A 17,563-nucleotide genomic window follows, 5' to 3' on the forward strand; every position below is an offset into this window, starting at 1 on the left:
TTGAGGCTTTAGCAACCCGACCTCTGTCCTCTAATTTTATTGTGATTTTCTTAGGTTTATGTTTTTTTCTTGTATTTTTTCTATTTGGCTTAGGTGAACCCGAACCCAACACCATCCAATTTTGAAAAAATCAGGTTAGATGGGTTGGGTTAGGGTTGAGAGATTTAGATGTGGATTGGGTTAGGGTTGACTATCCTTGACCTGAGGCTCGGGTTGCGTCGGATTAGGGTTGGGGGAATGCTACATGGGGTTGGGCTAGGATTGGCCTCAACCTGATCCAACCGACCCGAGTTGCACCCCATTTATAAGAGTAGTCATAGCCCATAAATACGCCAGTGGGGCTGTCCCAAGTAAGAAAAAAGGGGCGAATATATCCCTTTCCTTTTTAAAAATTCAATTATATATAGGAAATGATATCAACACAACCATATTTTAATATTTTCACAAAACCATCTTTAGTATTTAAAGAGCTGTCAAAAGGTTCCCAAAAGAAGAAAAGACAGCTAGGTTTGTGCAATTATTAAAATAGGTTGTGCTGGTTATAGAAAAATTATTTGATCGGAAAATTTGCGCGAGAATCTCCAATCAGGGCCGTAGGGATTAGACGGGGATAAAAGAAAAGGTACATTAGTTTTTCGCTCCACTGTAGAATAATGCGCCCCACTCTTTAACGTTATTTGACGCCAATTTACGTTACCAGGGGGCGCATTAGCCCGCAATGTGGCGAAAAAAACCATCTCCCAATATAAAAAGTATATAGAAAGAGACGATTATCCACCCCTTGCCTCTGCTCCGTCATTCGAATCCCTCTTTATCTCATTCCATTTTCAAAATCTCTTTTTTTCACTTTCATTTTTTCTCCTTCTTCTTTCTACCGATCTAGGGCTTCTAAGAAAAAAAAAAGCTTCAGATTCTCAAATCACCGATCCGAAAATCTTTCAAAATCCATCATTGTCCGAGTCCAGATCCGATCTGTTTCATCGATCGAATGATCGCGATTCCCATCCCTTAAGAAATTAGGTAAATCTTTCAAATTTCGACATGATTACGATCCCTTACCTCACTGCTCTCACCACGCTCTTTAGCTACGGCCTCCTCTTCGCTTTCGGTCAAATCAGAGATCTGTTTCGGAAATTCCTCGATTGGTCGAAAAATAACAATCTCCAGGTATTTTGATTTTCTTCAGATCTGATTTCTTCAGAATATTTTTTTTTTTTTGCACTTTATTTGTATAAGATTTGTGAACAGATTTGTTTTTCTTGGAATAGGGATACGCGCCGATCTGTTTAGGTCTTGAGGATTTCTATACTCGGCGTTTGTATCTTCGTATTCAGGTAATTAAAATGTTTTATTTATTTTTTTCGATCGGTTTTTTTATATTCTTAATTGTGTGAAATTCATGGTTTTTATTCGTTTTGTTATTGTCATGGATTGTTTAGGCTTTTTTTCTTGACATTCGATGCCATTGGGTTAAAGAGGACTGGAAATTTACTGTTTTAGTTGCCGCACGTTTTTTTCTTTTTAAGATTTTCAAAAGAATTACGGAGAGAAATGAACTTAGGGCAGAAGTTTTGTTATTAGATTGAGAATGATGAGAAGATGCTCTAGACTCATGTGCACGCGTTCTAACATCTGTGAAAACAAAGGAGTTTGCTGGAAAGTCACTGTAATTAAAATTCATAATAGCTCATTTAAAACAGATTTGAGTAGGAAATTACGTGAGTAATACAGTTCCTTCTGCAAATAGTATGGTCCAAAGACAGGTTCAATTTACTTTTTGATAAATAACAGAAAATTTTGTTAGAAAATGCAACTAAAATATGTAGATGTATCACGATACATTAGATCAAAGGAAAATGAGATTAAAAACAACCGGTGGTTAATTAAGTGTGAACACCCTTTTTAGTATGTAAATTTGCCTCATGGTTAGCCTTCCTATGAATAATGATTGAAAGACACCTGAAGAGAACAACACATGTTTAAAATCTTCTTAGTTGGGTTAGAAAACCTACAGGGATCCCCTAAAATCTCATCAGGTGTGTGGATACTCTAATCTCATGGCCCTTGGCGTCTTGCTGCCAATTTGGTCTCAATGATTATTGTTATTTCTATAAATTGACATACTACATCTTGGATTGTGGACACTAGAGTGCCAGAAATCATGAGATTTTGATCTAGGCAAACTTAAATGTTCTTATTCTTTACAAGGTGGATTCGTGACTTTTATGAATGATGAAACTAATTTACCCATTACACCAAAATAGCAAATGTCAATTCTAACTTTTTGAGAGAGTTGAAAAGTTATATATATATATATATATATATATATATATATATATATATATATATATATATATATATACACACAGAGAGAGAGAGAGAGAGAGAGAGAGAGAGAGAGAGAGAGAGAGAGAGAGAGAGAGAGAATAGAGTTCCTAAGGGTGCCCTCATATAGCTTATATGAGGTGGCTCTCACAAAACATAAGGGGCCCACATTGTTAGGATGATCCGAAGCATTCATTTGAAAGGCCCCATCATAGATGGGGTGTGTACAAAAAATCAGCTCCATTGGATCATCCTAACCCCTCCAAAAGTGGGGGCGAAAATGGGCAGATTTGTGGACAAAACGTGTCTATCCATTTTTGCCCCCACTTTTGGAGGGGTTAGGACGATCTAATGGAGCTGATTTTTTGTACACAACCTATCTATGATGGGGCCTTTCAAATGAATGCTTCGGATCATCCTAACAATGTGGGCCCCTTATGTTTTGTGAGAGCCACCTCATATAAGCTTATATGAGGGCACCCTTAGGAACTCTATTCTCATATATATATATATATATATATATATATATATATATATTTTTGGTATAATGAAAGAAGAAATACAAAATGGCCGGAACAAGGAAAAGAAGCAGAAAAAAGCAAGAGGAAAGAAACAAAAGAATCGAGAGTCCTTAATGCGGAAGGAAATCAAAGATCTCCAGGGCTGCTCTAGTAACACCGGCTTGCGCCGCGTCACTGTTCGCCGACCTCTTCACATGCTGAAAGGCGCACATAGAAGTTTTTCACTCACTCCTGGATCTCGTCTATCATGTCAATAAATCTCTAAGGGTGGAGATGTCTACCATCCATCCATCATCTGATGACATTGAGTGAATCTCTCTCTACAATTAGCCTACTTAAATCCCTCTCCTCGATGATTGTTAAACCTTGTAAGTTGGCTCTCAAGCCCCCATCATTTCAATCCATGATCATAATGGGTCCAGAGAATGCCCACTTGGTCAGATTGGGATCAGAGAAGGCCACCTGGTCAACCTCTTTTCATCTTCGACAATACCTCCAATGCCCGCTGGATCCGGGTCACCCAAGCTCGATCCAAACACTCGATCCTGAGGGGACCACACAGGGACATGAAATTCTTTATACTTCCCTGAATTACGGACCTCTCTCCAACCTGTCCATAGGTCTGAGCTCGAAGTAAACCTGAAAGATGGAAGAGTCTTCACCCAATCCATAGTAAGGAAAATGATTTTAATAAATGAATAATACGAGCTTTTAACCAAGCCTCTGAAGATTCTATCATTTCGTTCCTTCCGAATAACCCACATGGATGCCATCAAGACCACTCTCTGCAAGATTTCCCCCTATTTATCCATGGGTCGAAGAACCAACAATCGAGGAGATCTATCAAATGATTATGTAAGACCCATGATAAACCATATCTCCCAAGAATACGACTCCATCTCTGGCAAACCTACAGTGAATAAAGATATGATCCACTGTCTCTCATGCCTTTAGACACAAAGCACAATGATCTATGTTTCGCATCTGGCGATTTCGAAGGTGATCCACCATCCGAATTTTATTCTAAAATGCATTTCCACCCAAATGCACAGACTTTTTGGGGTTGGATACTCCACCCTCTAGCTAGATGCAAGGAAAGAAAATTTGGGACAAGGTGGCGATAAAAGGATTTGATAGTGAATACCCTAGTCGAACTCCATATCCAAACCCTCTTTTCTTCCCCGGACTTCTGTTTTTTTTTTGTTGAAAAATATTCCCCAGACTTCTTAATGTAGCACAAACCCAATAAATTCAGCAAGCGAGCTATGTCGTCGATTCCCGTTCAAGGAAATTCCTTCTAAAGTTGATCTTCCATGAGAACCAGCCCTCCTCCCACTAGAAACAATCCTTTACAAAGACATCCGTATTTAATACCACTTCATACAAATCAGGGAACACTCTGGCCAAAACTAACCTATCACGCCAATTGTCAAGCCAGGATTTGAACCTATCACCTTTGGAAACTTTGAATCTATGCCCTCATCAAACTTTTTCTTAATCTTCAAGATATCTCTCCATACCAAACCGATCGTCGGCGATCCATCTATCAAGAAGGGAGCCATATTTGCTCTCAATCACCTTGTATCATAGTTCCGATCGTCCTTCCCCAAATCTCCAAAGACATTTCCATAGAATAGCATTGTTCACACTTCTCAATCTTCTAATGTCCAATTCTCCAGCCTTAATCGGTTTGCAAACTTGAACCCAACTAACAAGATGAATTTTCCTTTTTTCATCAGACCCACCTCATAAGATGTTTCTCTAAATATGCTCAATATGATTAACTACAGTTATTGGGCATCTTAAAACAGACAAGAAGTAAATAGATATGTTTGTAAGGACTGCCTTGTTAAGCGTAATTCTTCCTCTCAATGATCCTAGGCCTCGCTTCCAAGAGGCAAGCTGTTTTCCACCCTCTCAACTATTGGGCCCCACACCTATGTTTTGGGTTTTCCTTCACCAAGTGATAAATAGAGATAGGTAGTCGAAAATTGATCAACCGGGCACCCAATGAGACTCGCCAAACTCTCTGACCACGGTAACAGAAATTTATTAGTTGAAGAGAAAAATGTATAAAGAAATAATTAAGGCATGTTTGGTTGTGAAGAGATTTTTTTCCTTTCAACCATTTCCCCCAATAAATTAGTTGTTCGGTTCTCTATTTTCTACCATTTCCCAAAAAAGTTTTCTACTATCTTCTTCATTTGCACAAAGATGAGGAGGGCACGAATTAACCAGCTTTGGCCTGATTTGACCAACATAAGGTCGGAATGTTGTCACTGGAACAATACAAATATGTCATCAAAATTGTTGGCATAGCTTTTTGGGGAATCTAAGCATCTGGCTAGGTGAATGATAGTGGGAATGCCACTAGTACAACCGAGACTTGGGCCAACCATGGAAGTGTTGAAGGTCGTCGGCCAATGTAGGCGTGTGGTTGTTGGTGGTCCTCGACAAATGCAGGTGCAAGAGAGGGCATGAGAGGTCTTCGACAAACATAGAGATGAGGGAGAGAGCATGATAGGTTGTTCGTAAACACAGAGGCGTTTGAGATGACAATTATGGTTTTAAATCTCCATTGAAACCGACACAAAATGACCGAAATGTTTCCGTTTTGTCCTCACCGAAATGATACCGAAATTGAAACGCATACCAAAACCAAAATTCTAAGTGCATTAATGGTGTATTATATCAATATGTGTTATATAATTTTATTTAGATGAATTGCATGCGAAATGTGGTCTATGCATTTTGTATAAATCTTTATATGAATTACATGTAAAATGCAATATGTACTGTATCATACATGCACGACAACACATGTCACAAGGTGTTTGATATTGTAAAACCGTTATGGATGGCTGTGATTCTTATGTGATGGTTTCTAAGTATGTATTTATGCTTATTCTAGCATTTCCGAAAGTTTCGTCTTAAAATTCTTGATTATGTTTCCATATGTTTCTGTGATTTTTCAAGTTCTTCACCAAAATTTCTAACCGAAACCGAAAAATTTCCGTTTCCGGGATGACCGAAACTGAAAGCAAAATTTAAAACCTTGATGGCAAGCGAGAGCTTTAGAGATTGTCAGCAAGCACAGAGATGGGAATATCAGAAATGGAGGGAGGGCCAAAATTTTCTACGAGTGGCCAGAAAAACTAGGTTGCTTACATTCTCACGAAAGTGCTACCATGACCATGTTAAAATACTGAATATACAGATATGGAGATTTGACATGTACTCTTTAAAGTTAAGGGGAGTGTTGAAAGGTTAAGGGCTAATTCCATTTCTCATAGGAATCACATTTACTTTTCAAGTAAGCTAATAATGGCTTTTTTTTCTTTGCCTTAACTGTATCAATCAATTTATTTAGTGCTTCCCTAGGGCTGTTCAATTACTGCTGGAACTAAGCTCTACCTTTTCCGTAGATAATGGGTGATTATAATGCACACAAATAATGTACACAGTACACATAAAGGTCCTCGTATTTTGCTACCATCTTTTCCATACAAGGTTCTGAGGTGTTACTTCTAAGATGTTAATAACAAATTTTATTTAATACTCCAATTTTGCTCTCAATTTTTGGCAGGACTGTTTTGGAAGACCAATATCAAGTGCACCTGATGCTTGGATTGATGTGGTAGAGCGTTACTCTAATGACAATAACAAGACACTATTGTGAGTTTTCCCATTTGTTTTGGAATTTATTTTCTTTTGAGTCATTTGGCTTTTGACTCTTGATTATCCTCTTACTTTTAATGGCTTGCCTTTTTATTGCTTAAACAATTGTCTTAGTAATATCCTCTTACTTCTAATGACTTCCCTTTTTACTGCTTAAACAATTGTTTTGGTAACTTAAAGTGTAATTCTCAACTCAACTCAGCTCAACAAAGCCTTTGTCCCTAACTAGTTGGGGTCGGCTAAATGAATCCTTTAGAAAAATTTCATGAAGAAGGTGAAAGGAATCTACCCTGCTCTAATCAGGGCTCTAGTTGGGTTCGTCTGCGTGAATCATTTTCTTCCATTCTATCCTATCCAAGGTCATGTTCTCTGTTATGTTCCTAGCTATCAAGTCTTTCCTCATTGTTTCTACTCAAGTTGTTTTCGATCTGCCCCTACCTCTTTTTACCCCATCAACTTGCACGAGTCGCCTCTTCTCACCGGAGCATCCAAAGGCCTACGTTGGATGTGTCCAAACCATCTTAAGCGGCGCTCTCTCATCTTCTCCACAATTGGTGCCACCCCCACCTTTTTACGAATGTCTTCATTTTTAATTCTATCTTGGTAACTTAAAGTGTAATTATGATATTATAAATCAACTCAACTCAACTAAGCCTTTGTCCCAAATTAGTTGGGGTCGGCTAATGAATCCTTTAGAAAATTTCCATGAAGAAGGTGAAAGAATCTACGGTCTCAAATTAACTAAGTCTAATAATGACACTAGTTGAGTAAAAGTTTTTACCATTCAAAAAAAAAAAAAAAATAAAATAAAAAATATAATGACACTAGTTGGGTTAGTCTACATATAAATCATATGGGAGATAATACATCAGGTACTATATCTTGACATTCTAGATGATATTCTTCTAGTGATTTTTATTTATTAATGACATCCTCCCCATTTATTTGTCTCGTATGTTTCTGAATAAAATATTTTATCAAACCTGGAATGTGTTGAGGATGTTATCCAACTGATTTCTTTTGACGTAGACGAACCACAAAGGTAAATAAGTGCTTGAACTTAGGATCATACAACTACCTTGGGTTTGCGGCAGCGGATGAATATTGTACACCCCGTGTAATTGAATCTTTGAAGAAATTTTCACCAAGTACCTGCTGTAGTCGTGTAGATGGTGGTACGTATATTGTGATAACAAATTCCATTGTCGACAATCTTGCTCTTCACGTATTCAGCTAATGTTGTTATGGCATTAGGCACTACTACGTTGCATGTGGAATTGGAGGAGGCTGTTGCTAAATTTGTCGGGAAGCCATCTGCTGTATGTTTTGGTATGGGATATGTGACAAACTCCGCTATCATTCCAGCTTTGATCGGGAAGGTTTGTCAAGTTGCTGAAAATAGAATGGTTTCCTTTATAGTCATTGGTTTTTTATTATGAGAAAGGAAAGATGGTCTGGGAGGATGCTGCAAATTGTGTACATGTTGCTGGTGGTTAACCAGTCATCTGGTTTGCGCCACCTTGGTACCTGGTTAATCATCAGCAACATGTAATACCTACATAAGAAATTTACGCCAAGTACCTAATTAAACATTAAGGGCCATTTGGATAGATGGATTTTATAATCTAGGATTGTAAAATCTTGGATTTTATAAGCTAAAACCTAGATTTTGCTAGATTGAGTGTTAACACACCTTATTTACGCATTTAAAATCCAGGTTTTCGCATTTAAACTCTAGGTTTTTTCTTATAAAATCCAGATTTTAGCTTGTAAAATTTGTGATTTTACAATCCTGGATTATAAAATCCATGCATCCATTGTTTCTGGTAATTAACCAATCACATAGTTAGCCATACGTCGGATGGGCCAAGGTGCAATAATTGATAAGGTTGTAAGTTTTAACTGTCCCATCACTGTGATCTTATGCACCATGGTACATGCATTTTGTCCCAACAGTTGGACATTCCAGATCATCTGACTGCTGTGCTACATATATAATGGTTCTGGGTGGTGGGAGGCAGTCTTTCCTCGTGGGACACCAAACCCATCTTCTTCTTTTTTATAATAACCTGATTAGCATTTATAACAATGAACATTTGCTTATCATGGTCATATACAGGGTGGTTTGATAATTAGTGATTCTTTGAACCACAACTCTATTGTCAATGGCGCTCGAGGATCGGGAGCCACAGTTCGGGTTTTTCAACATAATAGTGAGTTTAATACTTCAGATGCACTGTTGATGCCAACTTCAAAGTTACAAGAATGTAGCCTTTTAATAATTTATTCTTATCCATCTCACAAACTCTTACAAGACCTTAGCATCCCAGCAAACTTCTATCCCACAAACTTCTAGAAGATGTGGATTTCAAGAAAGCTTTTATCTCACGAACATCTGCAAGAATGCAGCCTCCTAACAAAATTGTTTCTTGCTCTTAGCACCATCTCACTTGGAGGAAGTGCTGAGAGAACAGATTGCTGATGGACAGCCTCGCACGCATAGACCTTGGAAAAAGATAATAGTTTTCGTTGAAGGAATCTACAGTATGGAAGGGGAAATTTGCAAACTCCCTGAGATAATTGCAGTCTGCAAGAAATATAAGGTTGTACCAATTCAATACGGTCACTTTCTATTGTCCTTTTTGTTGAAACTTTTTAGCACTTGAAATTTAATGATTTTATATAATTATAGACTGTTTTGGAATTTTTACTCTGCATATGTTTCTGGCGTGATAATTTTTATGTTTCTATATCGATGTTTCTTTTCATCTTCAGATTGGCCTTGACAAAACTTTTAGTTGCCTACCTCTTAAAAATTAACAAAACTTATAAGCTATAACAGGTTTTTGATACTTCTTTGTTTAAACATCATGATTAATTATATAATAGTCTTTAGTAGTATGATTAATTGATAATGTTATGAATTACACTTTGTTACAGGTTCAACTTTCTAAATGTTGCGTTATGATTCAAGGTATAAGAAGCTATGAAAATCTTTTCCTTTGCAAATGTTCCTTGAGTGGAGGTTTTTATGGTATATATGTATGTTTCTTTGCATATTCAGAATGACCTTGATAATGTAACCGATACCTACCTATAAAATCTTTACAAAAATTATGACAGATTTTTGACAGTTATGTCCTTAACATCACGATTAATTATAAGGCCACCCCAGCACGAACTCATGGAAAGAGAGAAAGAGAGAAACATTCTATGTATATGAAAATCTACAAAACTGCATAATATATGTAGTCTCTAATTCCTTTTGTGCATAAACGCGTGAAAACACAGAGTTGGCATAATAACTGAATATCTCATAAAGGTAACTTGTAACTTCATAAAAGGATTGGCAAAAGACTGTAATTGCAAGTCACACAACATCAGTCCTGACTGTGATTGAGCTTGAAGGGTTTAATACCTTCTTTGAGATAAATCAAAGTATGAAATGCATATATTGAACTGCAGTATGGACATGGAGATGTGCTGTTAAGCATCACATAAAATGATCTGTTTATTTTGATATTAAAAAAGGCAGTCTAGTGCACGAGGCTCCCGCCATTGCGAGGTCTGAAGAGGGCTAGATGTACGCCCTTTTTGATATTCAGATAGTAAATATTTTAGATCAAAGTACTAGTGTAGGTACCATTAAAAAATAAAAGGTACTAGTGTAGGTACACTATAGTATGATTATGAATATGGAAGACAGCTGAGTTCTTAACTGATGGATACGACTAATGTTCTATTGTTGCAAAATATATATATATATATATATATATATATATATATATATATATAGAGAGAGAGAGAGAGAGAGAGAGAGAGAGAGGTGTTCCTGCGCTGCAGCGCAGGGAGCTTCCCTGCGCTTTAGTGGCTTACAAAGCCTCCCTTTGGTTCGTAAGGCGGGTCCACCTTTGCGGGTCCACAAAAAGTGACGAATGGGAGGCTTTATAAGCCACTAAAGCGCAGGGGGCTCCCTGCGCTGCAGCACAGGAACACTTTCTTCACACACACACACACACACACACACACATATATATATATATATATATATATATATATATAGAGAGAGAGAGAGAGAGAGAGAGAGAGAGAGAGAGGAAATGGTTTTTGAGCAGCTGGTCAGATAAGCTTATCTGAGCAGAGCTCACAAACAATAGGGGGGCCACATTTTTTGGGGGATCCAAAGCATTCATTTGTAGGGTGTGTTCCAAAAATCAGGCCTATAGGATCATCCTAACCCAATCAGAGGTGGAGGGGAAAATGGGCAGACACTGTGTGTCCATGTTTCTGCCCATTTTCCCCCTCCACAAATGGCAGGGTTAGGATGATCCAATAGGGCTGATTTTCGGTGCACACCCTATGCATGGAAGGGCCTTCCAAGTGAATGCTTAAGATCTCCCAAAAATGTGGCCCCCCCTATGGTTTGTGAGCTCTGCTCAGATAAGCTTATATGAGCATCTGCTCACAAACCATTTCCTCATATATATATATATATATATATATATATATATATATATATATATATATATATATATATATATATATAGAGAGAGAGAGAGAGAGAGAGAGAGAGAGAGAGAGAGAGAGAGAGAGAAAACGGTTCCTACACACATGTGTAGATAAGTTATCTACACACTAGCTTAAAATACAGTGGGGGCCACATTATTTGGGTGATCCAAACCATTCATTTTTAAGGCCCTCTCATAGATAGGGTGTCCACTAAAAATCAGATCCATAGGATCATCCTAACCATTCGAACTTTGGAGGCAAAAAATGAAATAATTTGTGAAGGTTTAAAGACATCCATTTTACCTCCACAAATCGTAGGGTTGGGATGATCCTATGGATCTGATTTTTTGTGGACACCCTATCTATGTGAGGGCCTTTAAAATGGATGGCTTGGATCACCCAAACAATGTGGGCCCCCACTGTATTTTAAGCTAGTGTGTAGAGAACTCTCTACACATATGTGTAGGAACCGTTTTCTCATATATATATATATATATAAACGATTGCTGACCTCCCATTTTTTGGAGTAAAGATGGTAGGGATTTCTCTCTTTCCGTGCACATGATTGGTTCTAATCAAGCTCTTATAGGTTGCATATAAAGCCACCCAGTGTTGATGTAACTTTTGTTGATGCACCTGCCAGTGCCCTTTGACCTGAAACCATTTTAAAGGTGCATGGTTTTACACAATTTACTTGCGGCCTTTAAAATGTTTCTCAAATTTCCAATTACATGATTTTCCTCCGGGGAAGAAGGTGAACTAACTTCTTATAGATTTGTGGTCTATCTGCAATGGCTACTGGCAGTGATCTTATTTTAATGGAAAGATAACTAGTCCTGAAACATAGGGTAAGGTGCCACTTCCAGTGCCTATCTGACCATTTCACATATGCTAATCAATTAATCTCCATGTTGACTTATGATTTGTTGTTTTGGGCTATACCCACTGTTAAAAACTCCCCAAGTCAATCATCGACTAGCTGAGTCGACTCCGTTTTACCTTGGTTGAGTTCTCATCCGTGTCTGCGTTTTCCCTAACAAGTCAACCAGAGCCTCTTTGACTCGCCCTAGTTAATGAAAAATTGACTGCATTAATCTTTGGCTAGCACGAGCTGACTTCCTTTTACGTTGGCCGAGTTTTTGTCCGAGTCCGAGTTTCGAAACACTGGCTATACCTACTCATATAGTAATGTGCACGGTTTGTCCTTTTAATATATGTATCAAGATCTCAATCACTTGTCTACGACTTAGGAATGTTGGTCTACAATGCAAGTGCTTAGTAAGGCATATAAAATGGAGTGATATTTTTGCAGTTTTTAGTGATGTCTAATGTGGCAAGCTTATTGTTTTATAGCTGTTTGGTCTCTGAAGCAATTTTCTTCTTTGTCAAACCTCATGTAGCCACTTTTATTTTCCAAAATATATATTCATTTAGATATTTTTCTTCTTTTGTCTGATATTTGAAATGGTTGATTCATAGGCTTTTTCTTGTGGCCATGCTTCACTCATATCTATGTTACCTATTGTTGGTCTATAGTGATGTTCTCTCAATTTTCAAACTGATAAATGTTCTGAGGGAATTTTGGGTTTCTTTGTTTTTCTCATTTTGTTTCTCTTTTTGAAAAAGGCATACACTTATTTAGATGAGGCCCACAGCATTGGAGCAATTGGAAAAACAGGAAGAGGTGTTTGTGAGCTCCTGGGAGTGGATACTGCTGATGTCGATATTATGATGGGAACTTTTACAAAATCTTTTGGATCATGTGGAGGGTACATTGCAGGATCCAAGGTCAATTTATTCTTGTGCACTTTATTTTATTTTTATGTTTAGAATAGTGCATATTGGGAAGTAGTATTTGATGTGCACCACCCCACATCATTCATTTTTTTCTTTAGAAAAATAGAATTAAAGTTGAAAAATAGGGGTTTCTTATTGGAGGACCTTGGATGATAGCAAACCATTATCTTACTGTTCGAAAGTGGCACTCTGATTTTAGGTGTGACTGATTAATTCCTATCACACCCAGATAAGGAGACATAAATGGAGATATGATGCAACTTTTTTCAAAATATAAGTCACGGATAATATCCCATTCCCATGCCATGAGATAGGATGGAAAACCACTATAAATAAATATTATATAGCTTAACTAGATTTAACTTAGACGATAAAAATAATAATAAATTTAAAATCAATTTTTTAGCTCAGCTGGTAAAGACTTCTTTCACCGTGAGGTTGGGGGTTCGATCCCAGCTTACCAACCAAAAAAAAATAAAAATAAAAATCATTCGTAAGACTCGCATGGTCAAAGTTATAATTGCTAGTAATCACTAACAGCTACCAAGCAAAAAAAAAATGATAGTTAGTTCAAATAGAGAGGTATGTGTTTGAAACAAGACAATTATTTGGCTAATAAAAGTATTCATGAAGTATCAGTAAGGTATCCGACTATCGTATCATGCCAGGCACTGTACATTGGATATTATAGGTTAATTCAGGGCCATGCAATTATCAATGACATGTTACACCAATTTGTAATTTTTGATTCTACCGAAATAGTTTTTTTTTTCTTTTTTTTTTCATGAACATGTGCTATCTGGATTCTGGAGATATTGTCATTTCAGGAAGCGACATAAATTACCCTCCGAATGGAACATGCCATTTTTTTGTCAAAAATTACCATCTGAATTCTGAATGGAATGTGCCATTTTTTTCATTCGCAATTTTATTAGTTTTCTGAAAACTCAGTTTTAATGTGACCAAGTCATCTATGGACTATGGTGGTTCCAAATTGCATCGTGTACACTTGGATGTGGAGTAGGCATTGGTGTGCTTGAGTCTTGCACATTTGAATGGGCATTTATGGAGTAGGCATTGCTGTGCTTGATTATTCCGGGGATGTTATTAGTAACATTTTTCACTTTTATTTTTTGTTTCTAGAAGTATTAGGATGTCTTTGGATGGTTCTAGGATGTTAGATACTCAGGTTTTGGATCTGATTTGCTTCAACCATATCTTGTCATTTTCAGGAACTTATTAAATATTTGAAGTACACTTGTCCAGCTCATCTTTATGCAACATCCATGTCACCACCTGCTGTACAACAAGTTATATCTGCTATTAAAGTCATTCTTGGAGAGGATGGTTCAAATAGAGGTATGAAATGTTTTTCTCTAACATAGCTTATGATATTTAATTTTGAAGTGTGCTCATTTCAATGCTTGAAAACTTTATGACATTTAGTTCCAATACAGGGGCTCAGAAACTGTCACGAATCCGTGAGAACAGCAATTTTTTCCGATCAGAACTGCACAAGATGGGATTCGAGGTTCTTGGTGATAATGATTCTCCTGTAATGCCAATAATGCTTTACAATCCAGCGAAAATCCCTGCTTTTTCCCGAGAGTGTCTTAAACAGAATGTGAGTGTCAGCCTTCCATCTGGTCATCTAACATAGTTATGTATTTACAGCCAGAAGTGTGTTAAGGATTAATAGGTTTATATATATATATATATATATATATATATAGGAGGAAAAGGATTGTACGCTCGAGCGTACCAAGCTTATGGTACGCTCGAGTGCTCAATCACATGGGTCCCACATTTTTTGTGGTGATCCAAAGCATTCATTTGCAAGGCCCTATCATAGATAGGGTGTGTACCAAAAATCAGCTCCATTGAATCATCCTAACCCCTCCAAAAGTGGAGGGCAAAAATGGGCAGATTTGTGGACAAACAGTGTCTGTCCATTTTGACCTCCACAAATGGATGGGTTAGGATGATCCTATGGAGCTGATTTTTGGTACACACCCCATCTATGTAAGGGCCTTTCAAATGAATGCTTTGGATCATTCTACCGAAGTGGGCCCACATGTGATTGGGCACTCGAGCGTACAATCCCTTTCCTCTATATATATATATATATATATGAGGAAACTGTTAAGCTCACCAAACTTATGGTGAGCTAGCTTGCCCAATCACATGGGTCCCACATTTTGGGGAGTGATCCAAACCATTCATTTGAAAGTCCCTTACATAGATGGGGGGTGTACCAAAAATCAGCTCCATGGGATCATCCTAACCCCTCCATTTGTGGAGGACAAAAATGGACAGACACAAATCTGCCCCATTTTTGTCCTCCACAAATGGAGGGGTTAGGATGATGCTATGGAGCTGATTTTTGGTACACCCCCTATCTATGATAAGGCCTTGCAAATGAATGGTTTGGATCACTCCCCAAAATGTGGGACCCATGTGATTGGGCAAGCTAGCTCACCATGAGTTAAGTGAAGCTACACATACGTGTAGCTAACTTAGCTACACCGACGGCTTAAAATACAGTGGGCCCACATTATTTGGGTGATCCAAACCATTCATTTGATAGGACCTCACATTGATAGGGTGTGCCCAAAAAATCAGCTCCATTGGATGATCTCAACCCTTCAAACTATGGAGGAAAAAATGGACAGATTTGTGAAGGTTTTTACACGTCCATTTTTGCCTCCACAAATCGTAGGGTTGCGATGATCCTATGGAGCTGATTTTTTGGGCACACCCTATCTATGTGAGGGCCCATCAAATGAATGGTTTGCATCACCCAAACAATGTGGGGCCCACTGTATTTTAAGCCGTCGGTGTAGCTAAGTTAGCTACACTTTTCTCTCTCTCTCTCTCTCTCTATATATATATATATATATATATATACCCTATCTATGTGAGGGCCCATCAAATGAATGGTTTGCATCACCCAAACAATGTGGGGCCCACTGTATTTTAAGCCGTGGGTGTAGCTAAGTTAGCGCTACACATACGTGTAGCTAAGTTAGCTACACATACGTGTAGCTAAGTTAGCTACACTTTTCTCTCTCTCTCTCTCTCTCTCTCTCTCTATATATATATATATATATATATATATATATATATATATATATATATATATATAGAGAGAGAGAGAGAGAGAGAGAGAGAGAGAGAGAGAGATAGCTTGACAAGCAGTTTACCTTGTTTTATAAATAACATAAAGAGTTTTGTATTAGTGGCAAAATGCTTGTTTTTTTTAAATATCGGACCCACATGCAAGCTTTTCTTTCCCAAATGGTTTCAGTTGTAAGAACACTAATATTGTTTTGTGATCTTCCACCATAATCTAATACCAGCTGCCATTTTGTGTAGGTCGCGGTGGTGACAGTTGCATTCCCTGCAACACCACTACTATTGGCGAGGGCACGTATCTGCATATCTGCTTCTCATACCAAGGAAGATTTAATTAAAGGATTGGAGGTATGACCAGTTCTCAAAACTCCTTTTTTCACGTCATGGTTCATTAGGGTCTGTTTTGGATGCACGTAACATACAAGTAGAAGGAAAGGATTATTGATTCTCATTTTTTTTACTTTCCTTTTTCGTCTGATTTGAGAGGAAAGTAAAACAGTGCTAAACAGCTTGCATTTGAAAATTTACAATTGACTAGGACTGTCTTGTGAATAGTAAATGGCAACCAAACAATGCTAGTAAATGAAAAATGTCCTTTTTACTTTGATTTGCCCACTTTTTAGGCATTCTCGTTCCATTTTCAGATATTAGTGGGTTCTCATTTAGTTAAACTGATTGATTTTTCTGTTACTATTTTCTTGCTTGGATCTGTCAGGTCATCAGCAGAGTGGGCGACCTTGTTGGCATAAAATACTTCCCAGCTGAGCCTCAGAAGCACCAGGATGAAGTGAGGGAGAAGCTGGAGTAAAACATTTTGGCAGAGAGACAATTCCTCACATGCTTTAGATCTACTACTGGTAAATCCCTCCGTATGTTATTGTACTCTTGGAAACTGGGAGTATCTGAAACTTATTTTTGGGTGTCTGTTTTTACTCTTATGATTTTTATTAGCATGATGTACAGTTTCTACTGTAATTTGTAATCTATGCTCTGATAGTTTTCTTTCCTTTCCGACGTCATTGGTTGCCTTTATCATGCCCCTATAACAGATGTGGTAAATTACGAGAATTTTTTTGCCATGAATGTTGAATATCTGTGATTACAAGAAACTACTCTATTCAAGCAATGAGAAACAGATCAGAAGTTGATCATATAGAGAAATATCAAGAGGAAAAGGAAGGTACTTTCCATTTTCATTGAAAGTAAAATTGTGGGACCCACCCCTGAAACGATTGGAGCTGCCGATCTTTCATGGGCTTCTTCTATCTCTTAAAAATGGGCAGAGAGCCAGAGAGCAGTGCTCTGCAGTACCAAACTGCCTTTGAAGATCAAGATGAAGAGAAACTTTGCATGATAGATAACATGTATAAAGTTGTGTTCATTAACCATTCTCGGCAGCACCTTTGCACTTTTTTCCTGTGCAAAGAATGACAAAAGCCCCAATCGTTCACCTGTTTCTCTACGTTGGGTTGCCGGAAATTTTTTGATTCTTGGGACTTTTGTGGAATTTCCGAGATACTTTCAGGGAGTTCTTTTTCCCACCAATCTCTCAGGAAGTTTTTTGTTCCACAAAAATCCCAAGAACGAAAAAAATTCCG

General features: G+C 37.7%; 1 protein-coding gene across 1 annotated transcript; it reads left to right on the top strand.

The window, feature by feature from the left end:
- Positions 1-739: 739 nt before the first annotated feature.
- LOC143847270 (long chain base biosynthesis protein 2a) lies at positions 740-16,971 on the top strand. Its single transcript, XM_077356048.1, has 12 exons — positions 740-1,167; positions 1,269-1,334; positions 6,433-6,521; positions 7,554-7,699; positions 7,779-7,903; positions 8,644-8,737; positions 8,964-9,127; positions 12,660-12,821; positions 14,063-14,189; positions 14,288-14,454; positions 16,206-16,313; positions 16,681-16,971. The coding sequence occupies exons 1-12, from the start codon at positions 1,042-1,044 to the stop codon at positions 16,771-16,773; spliced, it is 1,467 nt and encodes a 488-aa protein (XP_077212163.1). The 5' UTR covers positions 740-1,041; the 3' UTR covers positions 16,774-16,971.
- Positions 16,972-17,563: the final 592 nt, after the last annotated feature.

Source organism: Tasmannia lanceolata, unplaced genomic scaffold, assembly GCF_043159265.1.
Source record: "Tasmannia lanceolata isolate RefF3 unplaced genomic scaffold, GAP_Taslan_0.1 ptg000015l, whole genome shotgun sequence".
NCBI lineage: Eukaryota > Viridiplantae > Streptophyta > Magnoliopsida > Canellales > Winteraceae > Tasmannia > Tasmannia lanceolata.